General features: G+C 40.0%; 1 protein-coding gene across 4 annotated transcripts; it reads left to right on the forward strand.

The window, feature by feature from the left end:
* Window positions 1-90: 90 nt before the first annotated feature.
* Window positions 91-20,109, forward strand: ggps1 (geranylgeranyl diphosphate synthase 1). 4 transcript variants are annotated; one of them, XM_085478137.1, is made up of 4 exons: window positions 94-208; window positions 3,272-3,367; window positions 7,850-7,920; window positions 18,194-20,109. In XM_085478137.1, the coding sequence occupies exons 2-4, from the start codon at window positions 3,295-3,297 to the stop codon at window positions 18,995-18,997; spliced, it is 948 nt and encodes a 315-aa protein (XP_085334263.1). In that variant the 5' UTR covers window positions 94-208; window positions 3,272-3,294; the 3' UTR covers window positions 18,998-20,109. The 4 variants fall into 4 exon arrangements, with proteins under 4 accessions (XP_085334266.1, XP_085334263.1, XP_085334262.1 ...); XM_085478136.1 differs by lacking the exon at window positions 94-208 and adding an exon at window positions 239-694; XM_085478140.1 differs by lacking the exon at window positions 7,850-7,920 and having other exon boundaries at window positions 91-208.
* Window positions 20,110-25,869: the final 5,760 nt, after the last annotated feature.

The following is a 25,869-nucleotide window of genomic DNA, read 5'->3' on the forward strand; positions in this document are numbered from 1 at the left end:
ACTAATCCCGCCTTTTCAAAAATAAACCCCTCCAATTGGATGGCAGCGACAAAGAAAACGCCTTAGTAACACATGATTGGTCAACCGTGGAGAAAAAATAACCATGGTAAAGTGTCCGATGTACCCTACTGGGTGGTTGTTGACACAATACCGGAGACAAAAATGTTGAAAAACTACAACACCCAGTCTTAGAGTACTGGTGTGTTAGGTATGTATGACAGAGTAGCCCGACAGTCGAAGTAAGGTTTTTCTTGGTAACTTACATGTAAGGGATATTGTACCGGGCAATGTAGAGATATAAATGCAACGGAGATTAATGCGCTGCACCTATCTGACGTTGCCTAGCTACTTCGCGCCTGCTCTGTAACGTAGACGAAACATATATATGTAGCTCATCAACACTAGCTGGAGAAGTACAAGGCTTGTAGCGTGCTCTATTGTAACGGCGCTAGCTTAGCATAGCACCAGATGAAGTAGCCGACAGCACACCGGTTTAAAATGATATGAAGGTCTGGATATAACAGTTATATTTTGTGCCTTACTCGACCAGCGTGGAAGTGGATGATTTTATCTTGAGAAAGAAAGACATACTGAATGGTGATACACCATTGTGTTAGCCTGCTAACGCTAGCCCAGTAGCAGTGTGGCTAACCGGAATTCAGCACCGGCTAGTTAGCGGACTGAGTCTGCTAAGGTGGGTGGAGTTAAAGTTTCGGTATGTGTTAAGATTCCACGGTAGCATTGTATTTTAAAAGTGGTGTTTTCTGCTCTGCCGGGCATGTTTCATTTCAAATTAATCACTACTGTATGTTCTTAATTTAAAGGGAGCCAGCAAGACGCGAAAACATGGTGCAGAAATGTTTCGTAGTTGTTCAGTGTGAGCGTGAAGAAAAATGCAGCTGTACACTGGTTACAATGTGGCTGAAAGTGGCGTAAACGAGGCAAACTTCCTAAATTGCGATGAATTCAGTTAACCTTTCGGTGCATAAAAGTTCAAAACGACAAAAAATACTGCAAAACTAGTGATACATGCAGTTACAATGTACACACATCAAACATCTGATCAAATATAGTTCCATAGTTTTATTTTTGGTGTCTTTATCACAGACTTTTCTGATCTAGTAGTCACAAATCCAAAACAGCCGCACTTTTTTTTTTTAAATTAAGCCGATCTTTGGGAGTTTTAAGTGCCTCACAGGTGAAGTAGTTGTTTTAAGTTATCCAGTGGCTCATGTGACAGTTTTGTCACCACTACAAGGGGAGTTTATAGTTCTGTTGCCCAGTTCTGCGTAAACAGGTCAAAGTGTAACCCATGGTTACACTTTGTTGTATGAGTAAAATGTGCTATGTGTCTGATTTCAGCTACACTTAAATGGCCTTGAGTCTCACATTCTTCTTGTCATGTCAGCACTCTATTTCCTGTAAAAAGATTCTGTCTTCAGAAAACTTGTTGCCCAATCTGTCATTTAAGAGCTTGGTCGAAGTTTGACGGTGACAAATGACAGATACAAGTAACCTCACTAATAGTATACTTCTTTTTACTCCAGTGTTAGGTGTGTCAAATCTTCGTTTTCTAGAGCTCAGTAGTGTCAACATTAATTCCACCATATTACTTTAGGGTCATTCATCGATTAAATTTAACTGTTTTCTGTTGTGATGTGAGTTAATGTGCTTTTAGTTAATGTCTGCATTTAAAATGTTCCTTTTTAGCATTTGTTAGATTTAAAACTAAATCTGAAGAGCAACTTTTGGTATTTTCTTCTGGTGAGTAAAATTTTAAAGCAAGAGCAAGTGTTACCAGATCACCCCGGGAGTGAGTTGCTGCCCCAAGTGGAGTAGTTAAAGTATGTAGTACAGGGGTGGGGACCTCCAGGCCTCAAGGGCCAGTGTCCTGCAGGTTTTAGATATCACCCTGGGTCAACACATCTGAATCAAGCGATTAGTTCATTACCAGGCCTCTGGAGAATGTTGAGACATGTTGAGGAGGTAAATTAGCCATTTGAATCAGCTGTGTTGGATCAAGGACACATCTGAAACCTGGAGGACACCTGCCCTTGAGTCCTGGAGATCCCCCACCCCTGATATAGTAGTGAGGGATGACGGGAGCAGAAGATCATATTTGAGCATCATCTGCAGTGTGGTGCTTGTGGTACCAGTTGGTCGTAGTGACAAGAGTGCTGAGCATTAAAGTTAAACTGTCAGTTTAACAGTCTCTGTTCCTGTCCCCAGCTATGGTCATGCAAACAGCTTAAATGAGCTTTTCAGGCAATTCCAGTGTTTTGGGCACTTGACTAGGATTCTTCCTTGACACACCTTAGGTGTAGTGTTTCAGGCAGGTTTCACCAGGAGGACACCCGGAGTAGACCAGGATACACTGGAGAGATCTCTCTACTAGTTTGATAATGTCTTGGTGTACCCCTGGAAAGGGCTGATGCGGATGGTTAGTTATTCCACATTCCAGATATTTCGTAACTTGGATGTCAGAACTTGGGAGTGACGTTACTCTTATAATATTTTTTTCCCCTTAAAAACCTGCTGCAAATCATTCATGGATGGAGCCATGAATGTCTTAGACTTTACTAGTGTTTATGCTCAGTGCAGACATCTTGGATTGTTAGCTCTGGGATTGTGGGGCTGCGCTGATGTTCCAAGTAGAAAATCCAAGTTGAGGGGGCATTCCAGATTCAAATTTCAACCGGGAACTTGGAAATTCTGACTTATTTAGGAATACACTTTGTGTCTCTACTAGAATGCTGCCCCTGTAACCTGGACCAGGAGAAGCAGCAGAAAATCAGTCGACATTTAGAGTATATAAGTCTGTCATTGTACATTAGATGTATTTAACTATTCTGTTTAATGCAAAACGGTTCTAGCACTTAAAAATAAATAAATAAGGCTTTGAAAAATAATGAACCCTGAAAGAAGATGCAGACATTCACACTTTTAGGACATGACTGGGCTTGAAGGCATAATGTTCATTAATGAATTCAAAATTCACATTCCACACGTCAAGCAATAAAAATAACAAATCCAAACAGGAATTTTTTTTGTATATAATAGTTAAAATGGCGTTTTGAATTCATCAGAACTTCAGTGTTCAAAACAAAGTTGCACCCATAGTGGGGTATTTTTATTATTATTATTTTTTATGGTTTGTTCTTTGTTCTAGTGACGTTGTTATGAGGCCAAATGACACAGTGCATGCATTCGCTCAAAAACCAAATTTTTCTTTTAATAAATTGCTTTTTGTGTTCTTTATTTTCCATTATAGATATATTGTATAAAGTTGAAGCAATGGACCATGGCACGGAGGCTGCTGCTGACCGAATCTTGCTGGAACCATATAAATACTTGTTACAACTGCCAGGTGAGTCTCTTTGTCTCTCAGTGACCACAGGGGCAGGAAGGAGATGTAGATAAACAAGCAGCTTTAATGTCTTAAGTTTTTAAGTCAGTGCCTACTCAAATCGACCTGGCATGGTTCTCCATGGTTTTCAGGGTTTTCCACTAGGCCATAGTACCTGGTACCAGGTACTTTTTTTTAGTACCTGCTCGCCCCGGGTTCAAAGCGATCTGAGTAAAATACTAAAATGCCATCGATACTAAAATACTAAAATGCCATCGATTGGCTGGTCAGTAGTGTCACTCGATGAGTCATAAGAGCGTCTCATTCGGGAAAATTAAACCGCCATTTTTGAAACCCAGCAACGAGGGAGATGATTACAAAAATCAACGCTGTGATCCCCGAGTCTGACAAAAAGCCACAGACTCAGTAGCAGGTATATTCATGCGGCAACATCCACCTTTTTTGTAGCATTCGCGTCATATGTTAATTACGTCGCAGGATGCTTGGATGCGTTGCTATGACGACAACCATGCACATTATGTAGTACTGGATTGTAATTGAAAACCAGTCGAGTTGTGGTGATCCGTGGCGAGTCGATCCAAGTAGGTACTAATGGAAAAGGGGCTTTACATATAGCTGATGAGTACTTTAGCTACACTGACCTGAGCTGCTTGCTTCCTTTTTAGTATTTGTGGAACAGAGCATGAGGACAATATCTTGGATACTGAACACGATAAAAGGCTCCAGTTCAGACACAGTCGGCACAATAAAGATTGGCAGATGTTGGTCTTTTTATAAACACCGTATGATGCTGCAGTACTGGCATATTAGGTGTTAAACTAAAGAATGTCACACAAGCAGTATTTGTTTCTAGTAATCAGGTTTGAAAACGTGGGGGTTGTCTAATTTATGATAACTGGAATAGTCTCATGATGTCCTTACTGCAGGAGTAAACATCTGTCAGACAGTCAAGAACTGTGGGTTTCACAGACGATGAGCTCAGAAACACTCAAATGCTAACTGTGAGAGCAAATGATTCTGACTTCTTCGGGAGTCTGATAAGGGAGTGTGTGCGCAAGTCTGTGACTAATAGACAAGATACACAGATATGGGTTTGGATGTTAGCATATTTCATATTTTATGAGGGGAAAAGGTTCATTGAGGATTCCAGTCTTCTTAAATTATTGGTGTCTGAGGGGAAACTTTGCCAAAAGGATGAGTGTAAAAGAATTATGGTTATACATTGGAAAAGGGATTGTCTTATAATCAGTTGAGCATAATCATAAGTTATAGCTTACAGATTTCAGCTTTTAACAAAGTATTTCAAGTAATTTTGGTGTTTGGCGCATTCGCTCTAATGTCTTTGAAATAAAACCACACTAACTGACTGATATTTGCTATTAAATTATAATATGTAGTTTTACAGCAGTATATTGCTTTCTTTTTGTTGAGGGTATTATTTTTTTTTCTAAGCTTTAAAGTTACATGCTCTTTATTTCAATGTTCACCACAGACTGGCTTGACAATAATTTGAGCATAAACCAATTTGCTGTATTTGTAATCTCTTTGATTCGAGTATGAGGCTGTAATTCACAGAATAATGACTTCTAATATTAATAAAATGGAACAGCTGTAGAAATGAGACAATGAAACCCTGAAATGAGCAAGCTGTGCACATCTCTGTGCATGTTTAAGTGTTTTCTTTAGTGTGGATTCTCATTCCTAGCAGCTGTTTTTGAGATTTAATTATTGCTTCAGTTTTGATTGGTCACTTCTCGTCAGTAGAGAAAAGCCTGACCTAACACCAGACGTTAATTTGGATAAATGAGACATGTGCCTGGTATTTGTTAGTAGGGTTGTTTCTCTGCTAGAAGTTGCACCCTTTTTCCTTCCTGGCTCTGTGTTTCACAAATTACATTTTAAATAGGGCTGAACGATATATCGCATTTGCGATAATATCGCGACATGATCAAGTGCAATTTTCTAACCGCAAAGGCTGCGATTATACTGCGATTATATTATACAATTCATGGGCTGCATCCTCCTGAGGCCGCATTTGTAGACCGATTACGTCACAGCGACGCGCCGAAGGCTGTCCAAATTACTACCATATCCCAGAATTCATAGCGCGGCCCAGCCAAACTCCAGTTTCCAGCAATGGCGGCCGCTACTAAGTTTTAAAATTACTCATACTAATCTTTCTGGGTCACAAAATAAACTTTTAACATATTTTCAGGCGAGAAAGTAGTTGTGTAAACATCAAATATCTGCTCGGTTTATCAAGATATCCCATATTTGCAAAAGTGCTTCGACGTTTTCAGAGGCGTCTGCTACCCACCAGCTCGACAGCTAGCCGGGAGCTCGAGGGTTACTGATGCGGCCGAGAATGGCACAACTCCCAGCACATCATTTTCAGATCACCGCGGAGTTTCGCTGCTCGGGTTAAACGTGATATATAAGTCACTTAGACAACCTAAAAATGTTATTGTTGGGCTTTTTTCAGTGTTTTGTTTGTTCGTGAGTAAATCGGTTTGGCTGAGATTAAAGTTATTAGATTAGATAAAATAAAACTTTATTAATCCCCCGGGTGGGTTCCTCCTTGGTTTTCACACAGCTGACTAAACGTCAAACAGAAAACTTATTAAACAGAAGTATGAGACAGTCGAGAATTTACACCAGTGTCTGGTTATATTTTAGATAGCAAGAAGCAGACGGCCGAGTTTATTAAACTCCACCGAGACAGCGGTGACGCTAATCAGAACTAGCCTTCTGATTAGCTAATCAGAAGGCTAGACCGTCCAATTTCACGCCTTTAAACTTTAAAGGCGTGTTTGTGTGTGTGTTTATACAATTGCTATTATGTTTGCACTTTATGTGTAATGTTACTGACTGCAGAGATCAGTAAGATGTGTGTATTTTTTATTTATTAGTTTTATTTATTTAATATTATTTTTTAATTGAATGACTGTCTAGTAGTTCACAGATGTCGAAAAACTGAGTGTGGTAAAGCCACTGATTTTTTTTTATGTATATTTCTGCAATCTGCACATTGTACTGACTTTCATTTTAATGTTTACACCAGGGTTCCTTGTCAGCACTTTATGCTCAGATGTTTGTAAGCTAAAAATAAACTATTGTGTATGTTCAAATATACTGTTGTGATTGAAGAAGTTAAATAAAAAATGTCAGTCATCAATTCATGCATCACCTCATGTCATCATAACAGAGGTCTGTCTTCCAGGAAAGAACAGTTTAAAATTAATGTAATATAGTATTGGCCATGCTATATGATGTATTGCTTGTCTTTGTTTAATAATACAGAAGACAAAGACCTTAAAAAATAATCGCATATCGCATCGCAATCGCAATATTGGGGCAAAAAATCGCAATTAGATTATTTTCCATAATCGTTCAGCCCTAATTTTAAATGGAACAAAGGATGGCGCCAGGTCTCTATTTTAAGTTGAGGCGATGTTGGTTAATATTGAAAGAACTGCATTTGGAATATACTCGAGACCTTTTAAGGCATAGTGTCTCAATTGTAAGATAGACATATCATTATACTCCTAATGGTTTAGACTATGGCTTTGAGCACTCGGTGAAAACTGCTTTACAGCACAGTTCAATAGGATGAAGGAGGAAAAGATGCCTTAAATGTTGTCTTTGAAGATAAAAATATCTGTTAATCCTGCCTGTGTTTCCAGCTTTTTAGTGTTTTAGTCAGGTAGGAGCTCAGCGGGAGCTGATCAACTAATGGTTTAAATGTTCACCCTCACTTAATCTTCAACTGTGTTTTGTATAAGTGGAGTTAAAATGTGTTTTATCTGTGTGAGACTGGTGTTTATTTAGCCTCATTGCACACTAAATGCAAAAGCCATTTCTTTGAGAACACTCTGTACCTGCAACTCTATAATTAAAGCTTTGGTCCATACGTTTTCGTAAAGTGACAAAATTTTTGTGATTTTTACCCCTGTGCAGCACAACAGTGGATTTTTCACTCCAACAATTAAGATGTGAACAGACTTCATGCTTAAATTCAAAGGGTTTAACAAAAGTATTGCATTAACTGTTTAGGAATTATAGCCATTTTTATACACAGTCCCCGATTTACAGAGGCTCAAAAGTAAATGGCCAAGTCAGTTACAAGCAGTCAGATCTGTTTTCCTTCATTATTTCATGACATATCAGAACTCTTAGTTGGTGGAGTAGTCATTTACTACGACTACTGGGGCCTCCACCAGAGCCCAGCATGTGATAAATGAAGATTATTTTAGATTGGAAATCAAGGAAATTGACTGTAATAGAGTGAAGGAATGAAAAAAGGAAGGTTTAAATGACCATAATGGGTCCATTTGGGGGTGGGACAACCCCGAAATTGTCCACATGAAGTCTTTGTGTGAAGTAATACCACTGTAGATGCCACGTCCTTTTAGGATAAAACAATTGATCTTTTACTTTTTTTTTTTTTTCTCTTTTTTTTTTTTTGTTCTGCTCTTTCGGTAGGAAAACAAGTGAGAACAAAACTCGCCCAAGCATTTAACCACTGGCTCAATGTTCCCGAGGACAAACTGCAGGTGAGAAAAATCATCCGTTTTGCTGCCAGAGCTGTCTGGTGTTAATTGTTGCTGACAGATTTAGGAAGGTGAAATGAAACTGTGCTCGTTCAGAACAGGTAGTTTATTTTTGCAATGCGACCATTTTGCATTTTATCAGCAGAGTTGTTCCTAAGTGTAAAGCTTGTGAGAAGAGCTTAGAGCGCACATGATTTATTAAAGGAGATTGTTAATGCAGCTGAGGATTAAGTGGAACGAGATGGTGGGGAAAAAAACGATGCAAAGCTTTTAAAAACTGTTCAGTTTCTCTGCATTTTAAACCCTTGTTTCTCCAGTTTTAATGAATTTCTAAGATTGAATGCATTGTGTTTACCTTTGGTGTGTTATATTTGTTCATGTTGCTGGAGCATTAGAGATGCACACTTGGGTAACACAGTGACTTGCATATACTTTGTATGTTGCCATTGTGATTCAAACACTGGTTTTCAACTCCGCGGTGCAAGTTTTGTCCATGGCTGTGCTAGTTTGTGGTGCCAGAAGTTGCCTTATTTGGACTAGAGTGTAGTGCCAAGTTATCAGCTAAAGCTAGATATTTTGGTTAACAAAATTAATTCATGGTTCAACAGCGACAGATCTGCTAATTATTACAAAGTAACATACTAATAAACTACAGTTACACTCGCCAAGACTGAAGCACAAACATCTGTGATGAACTGTACCACACATGTACAGTCAATCGGCTTAAAACATGCACGCAGAATGAAGAGGTCCAGTTTAATAAGGTAAAGCCTAGTAGACTATGAAGTTGGGCATCTTTAACGAGTGTCTATGGGGATTGGTTCTGTTTTTGACGCTGGTCTCAAGTGGCCACCACAGGAATTTCCAGTTTTATCACTTCCTTGTTGGCTTCCTTTTTCAGCCTGCTGCTGGTTAAAGGTACATTGTGTAAAATGTCACTGCTAGATGTCGGTGGATTGCAGATTTCATTCAGCTGAACTTTGTTTTCTTACCCCTCCCAATTCAAGTGATGGTGGCTGCTGTAAGACAAACAACTCTGGCCAGCTGTAGTGAGTCAGTTTAGCTCAGCTGTCAATGCCTCCACATCGGTTTATTCTCGAGAAGGCTTTATAACTTTGTAAAAGGAGTTCAATATGAATTGATGAGTCAGTGAAGCTCATTTCTGTCTGATGACAGTGATACTGAAATTAGTTGTTGAGGACTTTTCTTTCTGTAAGTGCTGCCGTTTTTGCTGCTGTTAGCGGTTTTAGTGTGACTGATCTAACATTGTTGAACCTGTTTTTTTTTTTTTTTTTTTTTGTTTTGTTTTTTTTAAAGGACAGCCAAGCTTAACATTAACTGGCATAATGTTAGCTTTTAATCAGCTGTGGTTGATTAGCTGGCTCGTTGTCAGCAGTTTGGAGGCTAATTTCCTGATGATATGTAATTGTAACAATATTGGGAATAAATAAGTTTGTTTATGCATGTTTTTGTGTGTTAGAGCCCTGACTTCAGCTTAGGAGATGGAATTGGGTCGGCAACTGTATTCAAGATGGGAGGGCAACATGGTAGCTTCCAAAAACCAGTGCCCGTCTGTCTTTGTAATGGATTAATTCTAACTTGATAGGAATGCATCTCTGTGTGTTGGCGATGCCGTAATTGTTGCATTACGTAATTGCATACCAATCGCTGTGCGCTTAGAAGTAAATTCTCTTTTTTATAAAATAACCTCAAAATGACTGACTGTACCTTTTTAATGAATTGTCATTTTATAACTGCTAGTGACCTTGTTTACATTACATGTAGCCAGCTGACTGCTTTAAGAGAGGAGTGTGAGGTGTGACAGCTACAAGGCATGATTCCTTATCCCATCTGTACATCTCTAAATTGACGGCCACATTATTACACGTTTAGAGGGCCGATTCAAAAAGACCTCATGTTGCTCTGATGACTGGTCATTGAGCTAGTTAGAGGCACAAGGTTCATTCATCATCCAGCTTTGTGGCTTGAAGCTAAATTTGATGCAACTAACAACACCAAGCTGTGTCAGATCAGGGCATGTTGTGTAGACATTTTTATTTATTTATTTATTTTTTAAATCTATTTTTATGACACTGATTTCCATCCCCTGAATGCCACAGAAGCTCCCAGTAAACTCCACTAAGGAATGGTCTACATAGAAATGCAGAGAAGAACAAATGAAATATGTCAAACAATCCCTTTTATTGGCTACACTATATAAAGACATTAAATGCAATACATCAGAAAAACAAGATAACTCCATGCCTAGAGGTATGCTAAACACTGTAAAAATGTATGTGGTGATACATGTTTTACTTCCAATAGTACGTGTTTGTGGCTTTACTCACTGAATTCAGTTCAGTGTATATTTGTTCATACAAGTTTCACTGCTTACACTCTTTTTTTATGAGTTTGTGTGCATGCTGGGCATCACATCACCCTTTCACTAGAAGACTGGGATGGAAATTTCATAATGATTGCAGAACTTCTCAATTGTCTTCTTTTGTTTCATTTTCTCTGAAGCTGGATGGACAAATGAAAGCAAATGTGGATTAACAGCAGTTTCAGTATGATGTGGCAGCTGCTGTTTATATTGGGATGTTTCAAGATGAAAAGCATTTAAAACTTGGATGATCTTTTAAAGAAAGTTATGCTTAGTTGTAGGGTTTTTTTTTGTTTAGTTTTTTATAAAAGTGGGTAGGCCATAGTCGCTATAGATTATTTTATACAATATATTCCAGATGTTAGTAAATCGTAAAGTAGGGCTGGGCCATATCATACCATTCACGGTAATACCGGTATAATGTTGGGCAACGATATGAGTAAAACGCGCATGCGCAGTGCCGTCGGTATTACCGTGGTTTGTTTGTTTTTTTTTTTTTTTTTTTTTTGTTTTTTTTTTTTTTGGGGGGGGGGTGGGGGGGAGGATACGGCAAAATCGACAGTGCCCTGTATAATCCCGTGGGCCTTATGTATGAATTCTGGTTGTGTTTACTGACCTTTATGTCGTACACGGCACTCGAAAATCTGTCAAATGTTTTAGTACGACTTTGCAAAGCTACGAAGCCGCACTGCTTGATGGATTGTCGGAGCATTACGGCTATCGTAGGCAGGAGCCTCGCGGAGTGATACGTACTGTGCTTCAACATAATATTACCGTATTGTGTGTGTGTGTGTGTATAACCTCTTTTAAGTTTTGTGGATATTATACATGGTTATGCTGAGGATATGTCGGCCAATTTCCACTGGAAATGTCTTTTGGTTAAACTGTCAGCAAGGAATTTGCATTTGCACTATTACATTTTTATATAACATTAATGCACATAAAAAAACAAACAAAAAAAACAGCTGCTCGTTTAAGTGAAAATACATTGATGTTTTTTTTTTTTTGTTGTTTTGTTTTTGGTTTTGCACTAATAAAGTTGTGGAGTTGTAAAGTATTTGGTCTAGTTTCAATTATATTGTCAGTTTTATCGTTATCGCAAATTTTCAAATGTCTATTGTGATAAATATTTTTGGTCATATCGCCTCCCGCTCTAGTGCAAAGCATGTATTAGACAGCATCTGGTGAATGCTTATGTATTTAAGATGTACTGTACTTGCGTTAATCTCCAGTGAAAGGCTACTTCTTTTTCAGCTTCTTGTGCTCTGATCACCTTTGTGAGACGGGGATTAGTGGATTCAAGTCACGGACTGCTTCCAGAGTAAAAACCTACAGTTCCACTCATCCATTAGATTGTTGTAGCATGTTCTTGGCTGCCTGATTAGAGTGCTACAGACACATTGAAATACAGACCGCAGGCAGATTGAAATTTCTTGAATTCCTCCCTTTTTCTCTGTCAAATGAATTTCAGATTAGCCATTCTGGATTTATTGGTTTTATTGAGCAGGGCCCTTGCCTTTGTCTCCTTAGGGCGATCAGGCTATTGATCCTATTATACTGATAGCATTAGCATTGTACTGACTCAATACTGTTCTTGTTTGCATTGACAAAGCTACCTAATCTGTGTTTTCTGAATCTGCATGCCTTTTTATGGTGGAAAATGCAGAAGTGCTGAGCCTGTCGGGTCTCATTACAGTTGCTGTTCAACAGGTCTGTTTGTCCTGAATGTTTTATAAACCCCTCACAAATAGAGGAATCTTAGCTCTGCAGTAAAGTGAGGTCTCTCACGGTTGTCTCCTGTATAGTCTCCCGTAGTTTCCAAAGAGGAGTCCAGTCTTATTTTTGATGACCATTTTCAGGCATCTATTTAACAAAAACTAAGTACACGGATACAGTTTGTGGGGGAAAGTAATAAAGTTGTCGTCAGTGCGGTCATGTCAGCGGTTCCCATGAGACACTGTTTACCTCAGTCTTTAATCGCATTCTGCAGCTTTTACAGCAGATTGAAATAAACTCAGATTGCAAAAAGAATAACCTAAACAGTTTAGCCTGCAGTGTCATGTTTGATTATTTTCACACTGTATGTAGGTCAAATTTATTAAAGCTGAGAAAACACTTTATGAATCCTTAGTTTTGAGTTTGGTTGAGTCTGCGATGTTGTTGACAGGGTGTATGACGTGCATTCATAAGCAAGCTGTGTGAACATCTACTCGCGTTCTCCTGATAATTCCACTTTAGTGGATACTTCCCTGTTACGGTGCAGCAGTTGGTTTAAATCTACTTCAGATACAACAGCCCTGTCTCTTCCACGCATCTCCCTCCGTCTCTGTAGAAGCCCCATAAACTCCTGCTGAACCCACAATGCAGATTGAGAGCGCGCTCCTCGTCATCATTAGTGTACTGCCAAGAAGTCATCGTTGCCGCCGCCATGGAAACAACCATGGCTTCAGATAGATGGAGGCAGTGACAGCGGTACTCTCTCTCGTTCACTTGGCAGTGCATTTTTTATCAAGCCCCATATGTGCTTCTGTACTGCGTATGACAGCACAGGTGGTGGAGGCTTGGGGAAATTCCCCGTGTTCATCATTTTCCTTGTGACCTTTAGCTGATGGCTTTCCTTTTGTTTTCTCTGACACTGATGCTATATTTTTTTTATATACAGTTTTTTACTTTAGATGATGTTCATGAGTGCTCGCTAGAGCTGGGCGATATAAGATTTTTTCATATCACGATATGTTTTTTTCATTTCAGGCGATAACGATATCTATCACGATATAAGCCAAATAACTATATTTGTAAGATTTAAATGTGCCGTTGCTCACAAGTAAAATGTGAAATAATCAGCAGCTTGTTTTTATTTAAATATTTATTTCCCATAATAAGTTCAACAGGGTAGATGTACTTAAGGAACATGAGACTTTTTCAGATAAATAAAGGCAAATATTGCAAACTACACAAAAGGCAGCCGCTAAAGCGTTTAAGTTTCAAAATAGAACAAACGAAACAGACTAAATTGTCAATTCCACTTAGAAACAAAATATTAATTCTAAAAATAAATCTTAGTTTGTTTTACAGAAGAACAGACAAAATTGACTAACCTTTGTCAATATCAAATAAACTGAGAACTAAAAGGAAATTCTCAATCTCTCCTTGTTGTATAGCTTAGCTTTTCAAACAGTTGTAACAGTTACTTTAGTCTGACAAAAGCCAAATGACGAATTAGCGCTTCCAGTCAGAGACTGAGGCTACGTCCACACGTACACGGGTATTTTTGAAAACGGAGATTTTCAGTTTTCGTTTTAAAAAATAATCCCGTCCACACATAAAGGCAGAAATGAAGGAAAACGCTGCTATGAACATGCCAAAGCAGCAGGTGGCGCTAGATTCCTAACCGTGCAGAAATGTTGGCCAATCATAAGTCTAGAAGCCTCGGTGGGAAAAAGTAAACAAAGCTGGGGCATAGAAGCAGAACCGAGTCGTATGTGTGGACGGACAGTAACTGTGTGTAAGCATTTAAACACTGCAGAGAGTAGAATTAACAGTATTGTAGAAATTCATTTCACTGAAACAATAACGTGGCGCACAGTGTGATGTCAAAAAATGCGCACACCTTTGACGCTGCGTTTTCTCCGTTTTTCTCGTCCACACGTAAATGCAAAAACGGAGTTTTCAAAAATCTTCGTTTTCAGTGACCAAAAACGCCGTTTACGTGTGGACGAAAGGTGCAAACGCATAGAAAAATCTGCGTTTTCAAAAATACCGGGGTACGTGTGGACGTAGCGCATGCACCAGTTTATTGTATTTCCAGACTTGCTTTCGGCACAATTTACAGTGCACGCTACTCTGTTTTTTGTCAGACTTGAAATAGCCGAAATACCTTCACACTACGGAACTTCTATGGCTCTTCCGTTCGACAATCTCTCCGGCATTGGAACCATCATCTGTTTTCTCTTCGGTAACCTTCGGTCACGCTCGGTTGATTTTTCTAGTCGGCACACTCATTTCCTCCATTACCCGGGTGGTACGGTGGCTGGCTGCTTCCCAAACAAATACACATGTGCGGCTTGGCACTTGTGCTGTACGTAACAAGTCACGTGATGTGACGCTGCGGCTGTGATTGGTTCAGCTCTGCGCTACGTAATTTGGATTGGCTGTTCTTTTTTTTTTTTTTAAGAGGACAAGAGCGGCGAGGTCTATCGCGATAGTTGAATTTTTCTATCGAGAAAAAGTTATATCGCGATACATATCGTTATCGTTCTATCGCCCAGCTCTAGTGCTCGCAACCTCAGGCCAAGAGCTTCTCATGTTTTTGTGACAGAGTGGGACAACAGGGGAGGAAAAAAAAGACTTGGAATCAATGTCAGGTTCTCATGAAATATAATGTGGATAAAAATGTAACTACTGGAATAATGAAGGCATGCTTAAAGTATTTCCGATGCACGGGCTGGCATTTGAACTTGTAATATCTGACGAGGTTATTATTACATGCAGCGGATGACCTGCAGACAATCACATCACAGTAAAAGCTGGACCAGGTTAGATAGTCAGCAGCATCAGTATCATACGTTATAACAGGAAATTTTCAAAACCATGCATTTTGGTAAAATAAGGTTAAAATACCGATACTTCTCTGTTTTGAAAACTGATATGAAGATGTCAAGCTCAGTAAGTTGTGCAGAATAGTGAAGAAAAGTCTTTGCCGTGTATGGGAGTATTTTAGCTTTAATCAAGGTGAATTAGTTTGTACGACTTGGTCTCAAAATGGCTTAAAATGGTAATTCTTTGAACCGCCTCTCTGTTCAGTCCATTAATGTGACGTTATCAGCCAAGACAACAAATGTCAACTGGTTCTTCAGCAATAATCTATGGAAGACGTTAGGTGAGTGTCTATTAACTAATTTGCTATGCATTTAAATGGAAATTTGGACAAACTAGTCTGAGATTTGGAAAGTTTTACTCTTAAAACATGGGCAGCACTGTGGCGCTGTGGTTCGCATTGCTACTGGGTTTGTTTGTGTGGGTTCTTGCCGGGTACTCTGGCTTCTTCCCACAATCCACAGGTCCCTGCAACCCTGAATTGGATACGTGGAAGAGAATGGATTGATATTCCCAAACGTTTCTAACTTTTTTTTTTTTTTTTTTTACAAAGAATCATTTAGGAGATGCGAAACACATCTGAGCCCATAGTGACCATTACTAATGAGTATAAAATAATATAAATTATTTTATGCCACATGTCTGCTCTGCAGTAGGTTATTACTGATTTATTTATTTAACTAACAGAACAGTTGTGAAACACGGGGGGGATTTTAGCATGTTGAGGCCTGCTTTGAAACAGTAGCTATAAAGCCTATGCAGGTCGCTTTGACTCAATCCTCAGATCCAGAATACCAGCAAGCCAGCAGCATTGACAGTGAAAGCAAACAAATCTGTTCACACACTGTTAAACCCTGTTTACCTCTGACTTTTTGTTTTGACTTGGATTCCATAGCTGAGGACTAGTCATTCATGTGTATGTGTTCATGCAAGCACCACTATTGATGTTCAGCAAAAGGGGGATGCGGTGCCAGGGGACAGATGTAGGACATGACCCACATAATAGCTAAAAATACAACATTAAAACGTAATTTTTTTTCTGTGTATAGGGTTCACATTTTCTAACGTCATAACTCTGATCTAGTTATTACCAGAGACACTGGTTGTAGTACAAACCATTTCTACCATCTTTACCTTCACTTCACGTATTGACCCCAACCAGTTAACCAGCATTGGTTTAAGCAGCTATTTATGGGCTCACTATTTGTTACCTAGTCCTCACATTTATTGCTACGGTGACTAACATCACTATCGCTGTGTGCCCAGAAGAGGTGTCAGGTTAGAAATGTGGATAACTATTTGTAATAAACCTGTATTACAGGATTTCTCTCACAGTAGTCAGTTATTTAATTAGTTCAGAGCTCACTTATCCACATAGTTGAAATTTCTCTGGCTTCACTGCACTGCTTAAAAATGATACGCTTCTGTTTGCTCTTATTAAAACGAGCATGTGAAGGCAAAATATGGGAACTCGGCATAAATACTAACATGATTATTTATTTTTAAATGAATCCCAGATAACAGCTGTGGATTTTTCAACATTGGCAGAATATCTATAAATCCATAAATCATTTGGACACTAAAACACTAAAATGGATGAATGAAGCTATTTTTTTGTGAATGACACAATCCAGTAGGCATGGTGTGAGTGACCAGTGCTGCAGCCTGCTTCAGGTATAAATGTGATCACCTGCTGTAATCTCGCCAAGTGTGACGGTTTTATGGCAGAACATAACTGGCTTGTTGTTTTCATTTACCTCCTGTCATCATGTCAGACTCGGTATGCTTGTTTTTTGTGAATGTGTCTCTGCATTTTTAATAGATTACTGATTATAGCTTTAGCAAACTGAGTTTCTGCGTCACTAACCTCTTGTGATAATCAATATAGACTTGCGGAGTAGTGGCACTCGGGGCTCAAACAGCATTATGCAGTGACAGCCTGACTCATTAAATTCCTTGGAGAATGGAGACACTTAAAAGTCCAAAACCTGAAAATTGTTTGTGCTTGTGTTCGGGTTTGATTGCTGCTGCTGTTATCTGAAGCGCTCTAGCTGAATTTCAAGTTGATTGAGCCATTGTTTCTTTTTTGTTTTTTCCCTGATGGTGCATTGTAATTTGCAGTGAACCTTTTTAAATACTTCAGGTTGTTGTTGTTGTTGTTGTGTTTGTTTTTTCCATCTAAATAATACATTTTCATGTTCATGCATGCATTTATTGTAGCTTTATCCACGTCCCCTGCTTTGTAAGTGGCTCACTGAGGTTTCAGGGTGAGCAAGTGTTTGGGACCCTGCCGAAGGAAAGGTTGTGTTTGGCTGATAAACTGCTCAACTGGCCTAGCCTTGGCCATCTGCCTGACCCACTGAGTCACTCTTTGTGCTCTCAGGCCTCATACAAACAGCTTTCATTACCAGGCCACCCCACTTGTCTTTTAAATCAGCAGGGCACTCGAGCAGGCTGTAAGGCCAGCTCAGGACAGCAGACACCTGATGGCCACTGTGACTGTTGTGAGTCGACGTGGGCCGTTTTTGGGTTAACTGGGTGTGTGTGTGTGTATGTGTGGGGCTCGGTTTTCCACTGATAAATGAATACTATTATTTGGCATTGGTTCGTGAAGCACAGCATAAACAGTATGTGGTACATGTGTGCTGCCACATAGTGGTGAAGATCAGGATAGAATATATCTACAGTGCCCTTGACTCACCACAGCAGTGCTCTGTATGTTGAGGCTGGTAGGTCATATTGTATTAAAAAGCTTGTCAGTACACTCATCGTAATGACTAAGGTTAAGCATTCAGCCTTCCTCATCGTCTCTGTGGAGGAGGTTAAAGTGCACCAAGCCCAGCAATGACGCCTCTAATTGCTCAACCATGCATTTCCTATAACCTCGTCAAAGCTCTGTGTCTCTCCTGACAGCTGCTCCATCACAGTGTGAGTCTGCTCCGGGCCAGAGTGCATCTTTGCTGAGCTCTTCATGCTCAGACTGACTGCTTAGCTTGTTTCAGCACCAACTGTTTTGTTTACTGATGAAGACTTTGACTTGTGGAGCAGTGCAGACAAGAGTGTAGACATGGCACCCTCTGCTGTATACAAGTTGTAATGCATAATTTACACAGAGCCTCTGACAACCTGTTGGAGTCGGTTTGAGCTGGAGGAGAGACTGTTTGTTTCTTTAAAAATATTTCCTCTGCACTGGAAGCTCTCGTAAAGATAAAACATTAACAACTGTACAAGAAGGTATTTTACTTCCGGATACATTTTTATATGAATTAACACAAACACACTTGTTCTTATGTCCAGGTGATCATTGAGGTGACTGAGATGCTACACAATGCCAGCCTGCTGATAGATGACATTGAGGATAGCTCCAAGCTGCGTCGAGGCTTCCCTGTGGCACACAGCATCTATGGCGTTCCTTCTGTTATCAACTCGGCCAACTACGTGTACTTCCTGGGGTTGGAGAAGGTGCTGATCCTGGAGCACCCTGAGGCGGTGCGAGTGTTTACCCGTCAGCTTCTTGAGTTGCATCGCGGTCAGGGCCTCGACATCCACTGGAGAGACACCTACACCTGTCCCACCGAGCAGGAGTACCGCAAAATGGTGCTGCAGAAGACAGGAGGGCTGTTCGGCCTCGCTGTAGGCCTGATGCAGCTCTTCTCAGACTGGAAGCAGGACCTGAAACCCCTCTTGGACACACTGGGCCTTTTTTTCCAGATCCGTGACGATTACGCCAACTTGAGTTCCCGCGAGTACAGCGAGAACAAGAGTTTCTGCGAGGACCTGACCGAGGGCAAGTTCTCCTTCCCCACCATTCATGCCATATGGTCACGTCCGGAGAGCACTCAGGTGCAGAACATCCTGAGGCAGCGCACGGAGAACATGGACATCAAACGATACTGCGTGGACTACCTGGAAAAGGTGGGCTCATTTGCTTACACCCGTCAGACTCTGCGGGAACTGGAGATTGAGGCCTACCGGCTCATTAGGGAGTTTGGGGGAAACCCTCAGCTGGAAAGCCTGGTCAAACATCTTAGCCAGATGCATCACGAGGCCGAGGCCACAGCAGAGTCTAGCTGTGAGCCGCCCTCCAGCCAAAACCACTGACCGGATATTTACCTTAAATGCTGCGTGACTCCCATGCACTCCAGCACACAGATCCTTAGCTGATGCACTGATACAGACACGCACATTCCTGAAAACCTCAGTACATACCAGAACATCTCCTTCACACACTATGCTGAGTCTTCATCACTGAATTCAGAAAGCAGACCAGTCCCAAATGTTGCCTTTTGGTTTTGTGTTCATGAAGGCATCCTGCAAGAGTTGCTTTATTGTACACATAACTAACTTTTGTATCAAAGTGTAACAGTTCAATCAGCGGAAGACATGAATTGAAATTAACTTTGTTTGGTTTTTTTCCATTTTTTCTGAAAATGAAAACTACCAAGATGGCAAAAAAGCTTTTACGCCTTTTGATGTGCACAACAGTGCATAAATGTATTTCTCCCCTCCTTGTAAGCAAATGTAAATTGTTTATCTAAGAGCAAGTCTCTTCCCCCCCTCTCATGTTTAAAAATAGGATGTGGATGTCTTGGGCTTATATGTGGTTTGGAGCTCCTTAATCATCAAACCACCAGAGTGCCAAGCTTATAGGAAAGACCTCCACCACTGTACTGTCTCCTTGTTACGTAACACACTGGTTTTACATGCAAAGTAGTGTTCCTGTTGCTCATGCTCTCAGTATTTGAATACTATGTTTTTGTTTCAACAGAGGTCTTTACACCTCGAACACTTCATTAGTGTCATACTGGTATTTATTAGGAAACAACTCTGTGCAGTAACACCTTGTTTGTACTTATTTAATAAAAAAGGTTCTTTAAAGATCACCTGTGGAAAGCAGTTCCTGGCATTAGTGCCAGTTTGATCTTTTGAATCTATTACAGTAACTAATCTGAGGACAGATGTGCAAATGACAGAAGCTGTTCATGGAGATTCTTCAGCACTGGAGTAGTGCTAGTAATAAAAATTACAATTGCAAAAATATATTATATAATGAATTGAGTCACTATAAAAGCAGGGGTTGTTATAATCTGGATGTATAAATTTAATTGACTAATTTTAATGAATTGCACTGGTAATTGATAACATTGATGTTACTGAAATTTCTTTTTTTTTAAATAAGCTTAATAAATGGAAAGCTGAAGTGAAACTGGAAAGTCTAAGTTATAAAAATGTGGGGTTTTTTTTTTTTTTTTAGATTAAATAAAATCCATGAATGTTATGTCAATTTAAAAGATGAAATACTGATAACATTTTAAAATTTATGAAAGTCGCACTTCACAAAGAATCTGTTCTTTTTTGAAACTGAAATAGCTTTTTGCCACAAAACACACCTTTAAAAAATATATATATATTTACAACATATCTTAAAGTTTTAAATATTTCAGATATTCTGATTCTTTTCATACAATGACATTTCTGCCCTTTAGTGTCACCTAATGTCCTCTGTGTGTGGTTAACCCCCCGAAACAGCTGTGTATTATGTCAGGAGATGCAGTTAATAATTTCCAACAATTTTGAAGGACAAAGTTTTGCTCACATATACAGTAGCAGTCCAACATAAGAAATGACAATTACAACTTTTTACAGGCCAACCTGACATGTAGCTACATTTCTCCAGAGCTACACATCAGGTTACGTATGTTTCCCGGTGAAGAAACAGTTTAATGTTGCTAATTCAATCTGTTTGCTGCTGCCCTCTTGGCCATGTCTCCTTTGTTTTTAAAGGGAAAAAAAAGATCTTGGCTCCTGGTGGGAGTAACCTGGTTAAATAAAGGTTAAAGAAATAAATAAAGTTTGAGCTTTTTGACGTGACTTCCTGGCGACAGTCATCAACAATACTCAGACTGTGCTGTTTAAACAGTGTTCAGTTGGTACTAAGGGGTCTGAATAGGAAACTGAAAGCGTTCGACCCCTTACATTTATCACGCTATATTTGTCACACTTACATGTTTCAGATCATCAAGCAAATTTTAACATTGGACAAAGCTAACCTGAGTAAATACTAAATGCAGCTTTCAAATGATAATTTCGGTGATTAAGGGAGAAAAGTTGTCCAAACCTACCAGTGTGTGTCTCTCATTTATCCTGCACACACACAACCACAACACATGGGCCCATCATTACAGAACACAGAGGCATCATTATCTGTAGTGTATGTAATCATAAGCTGTCTCCTGTTACAGCAGATGTGTATTTAGTTTTCAAGGTTATCGGTGCTTTTACATCTGCATGCTGAACAGTACGGCCTCTGAGATTATTACAGAATTGCCTGCTTTGATTTGAGGAAGCTTGACTGAATACATGCATACAGAGCCTGGCTCCTCTGGATGCGGTTGGTGCTTGGTCTGAAAAAACAAGACAACAAAACCAAACTGGGCGCCGCTCATCTAAATCCTGCGTTAGCTTCTGTTAATACTGTGGTGAGTTTTTCCTGAGCTGCTGAAAGACGGGCAGAGCTGCGGAGGGCGGCTATCTGTTCTCAACAGCTCTGTTCACTCAGTGAAGCCCCAGATCTTGACAGCTGCAATTCAATTAATTACGTGTCCTTAAGATTGAATTATGGTTTCACTAAAAAAAAAAAAAAAAAAAAAAAGCATCTATTAATCAAAATGTCCATTTTTTTATAAATCTGTGGGACCGGCGCCTCTGCTAATTTGCCTTCCAAGCAGCCGCAAGTGCAGGAAAATGTGATGCAAATGCATTTCTGATTTGATAAATAGTGGAGATGTATGAAGTGGCTTTCGCAGAGCTGACTTAAGTCCATCACAATAATCAAAGCCTCTCACGGTTCTCATTTCTTCTCCCCCTCGCTCTCTCGCGCTCTCTAGGTTGACTAGATTGATTTTCCTCACCCACGGTGTCTGAATTCTGTTTGAGAGCAAAACAGAATAGCTTTTGTGCTCGCTCACTGTCTCCTTCATCCTCTGCAAGCTTTGGATTATTTATCACTGGGCCGTGCTTTACACATCTGTGTTGCTTGGTAGCACTCTGATGGATATTTCATAAATATTCTTGTGACAACAAGAGAAAAAAAAATTGAAAACCTTGTTTCTGAAAATGTAAATATCGGGCACCGTGTGTACTCCACTGCCTTTCTGGTGATTCTGTTGAATTGAATCATACCATTAGCTTCTATATTCTTCTTGTTGCTCAACTATGTGGGTAAGTTTTCACGCGATCGCTGGAGGTTTCACCTTGCACACATTTGCACCTCTGAGCTGGCAGAACCACTGCAGTCCTTCACTGAAGCACCTGGCAGGATATTAAAATTTTCCACAGTAGACTCCGAAGAAAACCACCCACATGACCGCTCAGTGGCTTCTGTGACATAAAACAGTCGACATGGTGAACACAGTCATAAAATCCCCTGAAATGACCAAAAATCTACAATGTTCGCCCTCCCGAAACTACTACCACTGTGTTCAGCGTTTTTGTTTTGTTTTTGCTTTAACTTCTCACTGTGTGATAAATGTTCACGGCCCAGTGGCTACAGAATAATCAACCATCAGCATTTACCGTAGATTGGTTCTCTGTAAGCCTCTTTCATGCAGCTGTGTCTGCCACTTGTAGAAAACTTCCCAGAAAAATGAAGCCTTGATTCTGCAACTACAAGTAGCTTTCCTCAGGTGCCTGAACTAGTGGTTACTAGAAGCTCTGTGATGGAATAAAAAAAAACAAAAGAAGACGAGAGCCATCCTGACAGAGGAAGTTAAAAACATGGAAAAGAAACCAAACATTAAACAGCAGTTAACCTCAGACAGGCGTTCATATGATTGTAGAGAGCTGAGACTTGGGAGGATCCAAATGAGATATTCGGTTTAATCAGTAAGTGGACAAACCTGCTTACTTAACAGTAAGCAGGTTTGCCCAAGAGAAAATGATCCAATCTTTGCAAAGCGAGCAGAGGGAGGGAAAAGTTGTCCGTTGACACTTTGAAAAACTGGTCTTTCATTCTCTGAAAAGCCTGAAAAACTATTAAAACTCCTGGCCAATTGTTGGGGACCACCATCGACTGCAGATTTGGTGTGCAGTCAATAGCTCCAGGCTGGGCTGACACAAAAGAAACCACAGTCTCAGACTTCATAGTAATGAAAAGAAAACATGTCACCCTGGTGGCACGCTGATATTTTGGCAATAACCTTTGGACAACAGTGGAAGAATAACCCACACTTGGTTTTAGTTTTACAGACACTTCCTGTTAGCAGGGTCAATTTGATGTGGATGTAAAGTTGGGCTTTCTTTGTAGATGTTTTTAAAACCACTTGATTCATGGATTTCATAAAAAGCTTCCTTCATTTTATAATATTCATGTCACCGATCCCAGAACAACATGTTCTCATGCATAATTCTGCCAGCACTCAGTCGCTTGCAAAACCCCCCCAAAAAAAACAACCCTCACTGCGTCTTGATGTCTTATCGGGGATAAAGAGGAGCAACAAAGTGCTCACTTGTTTCCGCATGCAATCACTGTAGCTTATATAAATCTGTCTTCTGAGCTCGACATGGCCATGTGCAGATACGGCGCTGTCTGAAGGGAACAGAGACACCGGGGTCATTTCTGCTTTGATTTGAAGATTACACATAACGACAGATATCCAGTCTTACAAACTGGGGCAAGAGGTGGGGTTTAAAAATAAATGTAGCGTTCATCAGGTAGGTGAAGTCTACAAACATGCTTTTGAGCTACATTACATGACTCGCAGGGAGCAAAAGTCATCCTCTAAAGCGCAGAGTTTCTTTTAGAAATCCATCAAGTGCAATCCTAAACAGAAGGAGAGCCCATTTAATGCTGAACTGAGGGGGAGAAACTATTCACTGAGCTGACATCGTGGCATTTCTTGCACACATGGCGTCACATCAGGTTACATTAAATGACTGAGTGGTTTCCAAGAATCTCATCATCATCAGACCAATGAGCTAATTCACGATCCTCTTAAGACAGAATGACTGTCAGTAATGGTTCAGTAATGGCTCTACTAATTATCTCTCACAAACACTATCACGGTAAATCTGCCGCGTTACTGCAGCAGGGGTCAAGTGGGCTTACGAAACTCGCGATTCACTCGGCATTTCCACGGCTTTATCAATGTAATGGATTAGCTGGACGACGCCCTCCACCCGATGTGTCACACACGTCTCACAGCTGCGCTCTGCAAATGTTTGGAAAAAGAAGAGAAAAAAAAAAGGTGGGGGGGCAGTCATAACCTCGCCAGGCTGAGACGCTGTAGCAGCCATGGAAATCAGAGAGAGACGTGAGCGCGGTTTCAAATTGGGAATGAAACCGTTGCCCCATTAGGACATAGTTTTGCATCTAATAATATCTCCTCATTCCTGCGAATCAGAGTCGGGCAGAAATGCTGGTTTTGGAATGCCGGGTGTCATGAATAAATGATTTCCCCCTCGTTTTAGTGCACAGAGAGGAGGAAGAGGAGGCTGATTGACAGAAATGTGTAATGCTTTGCGAGGAAAGTCTAAGAATCTGGAGATGTTTGAATAAGTATGCAGATGCATGGCTCTCAGCACAGTGTAAGCTCCTGAGATCTGAGACAGCTGTGCCTCATCTGAATCCAGGCGAGTTCAGTTTAAAACAACAGGTAGGTTTTAATATAGTCTCTAATGTAGGTAAAATCAGACACACTGCTACATGAAAAAAAATTTAAAAAAAGAGACAACTGGACTTCTTGAAGTTTGTTTTATCCAACGGGCTCCTTTAACTCCAATAGCAAATGTTGAAGGGTCATGAATATTGAACCCACAGACCCACTGATCATGTGATGCGAGTAATCACACGAGCCAAGGTGTGAAAAACAAAAGGCACTGGTTATTACTGTCACCGGGGATTAATGTTGGAATGAATTGTAATTACTTACCATTTCAAATTCCATATCAACATCTTTTATTTTTGCCTTTTGTTCATGGCCTCACAGTTTGGAGTAAAATCTTTTTCAAATTAAAACACATTTGCTGATGATGAGATCAACCCAGATACCCACTGCACTCATGGTGTCACCAAATGTAGCATTTAAATGCTAATGTTACACCTCAATATTTCTGCTTTTGCAGGTGATACTCCACAAACTACTGCTGTTGCTGACCATGCCCAACCCTTTATGAGCACAGTGCACCCATCTTCTGATGGCTGCTTTCATCATGGATCACTCCATGTCACAAATATTCTCAGACTGGTTTCAGATGGCCTCCAGAGTAATAAGATCTCAATCCAATAGAGCACCTCTGGGATGTGGTGGAACAGGACAGGTGAAGCTGTCAAATATGCAGCAAATGGGTGATGTTATAAAGTCGATATGGACCAACATTTATTAGAATGTTTCCAGAACCTAGCTGGATCTGCCATGAAGAATTAAAGCAATTCCGAAAGCAGGGTGCAGCTTTGTACTCGTAAAGCTCCAATGATGTACATGGAGACTGTAGATAATAGAAACATGTATAGCTGAAATAAATTAAAATAGGCAGATACATTAAAAGGAAAATAATCAGCAGTTAGTTTGGATAAAAGTAATCAATGAAATGACTGAAAGTAGCAGGTCAAGAGTTGAAATAGCCAAAAATAATGAACCAACATTAAAATTCTGACCTGCTGAAGCATCAGTATCAAGAGTCCAAATATACCCAAAGCAACATAAAAACTTCAGCTGCAAGGAAAAATATTGTAACAATTCTGTAACTGTGTGAAATTGTAGGTATAAACTCAGACTGGCCTGTGTGGGTTTCCTCAGAGGGGAAAAAAAGAAATCTTTAAATTGCTCAAGCAAAAATTAAGTGTCTGCCAAACCCATCCCGAAAATGAGACTCAGATTTGTAATGTCAACACATTCTCGTATTCACTCTGCACCACGAGAAGATGAGTTTTTGGAAGAGGTGAGACTAACGATGAAAAGGATTTTATAAATACA

This window comes from Copadichromis virginalis, linkage group LG13, assembly GCF_057382275.1.
Source record: "Copadichromis virginalis isolate Kocher_CV1m ecotype Utaka linkage group LG13, C_Virginalis_male_GT1.1, whole genome shotgun sequence".
Taxonomy (NCBI): domain Eukaryota; kingdom Metazoa; phylum Chordata; class Actinopteri; order Cichliformes; family Cichlidae; genus Copadichromis; species Copadichromis virginalis.

Coding starts and splice junctions, on each gene's coding strand:
- ggps1 (XM_085478137.1), top strand. CDS start 3,295: ATGGACCATGGCACGGAGGCTGCTGCTGACCGAATCTTGCTGGAACCA. Junction 3,368..7,849: donor ATACTTGTTACAACTGCCAG/GTGAGTCTCTTT, acceptor CTCTTTCGGTAG/GAAAACAAGTGAGAACAAAA. Junction 7,921..18,193: donor TTCCCGAGGACAAACTGCAG/GTGAGAAAAATC, acceptor TCTTATGTCCAG/GTGATCATTGAGGTGACTGA.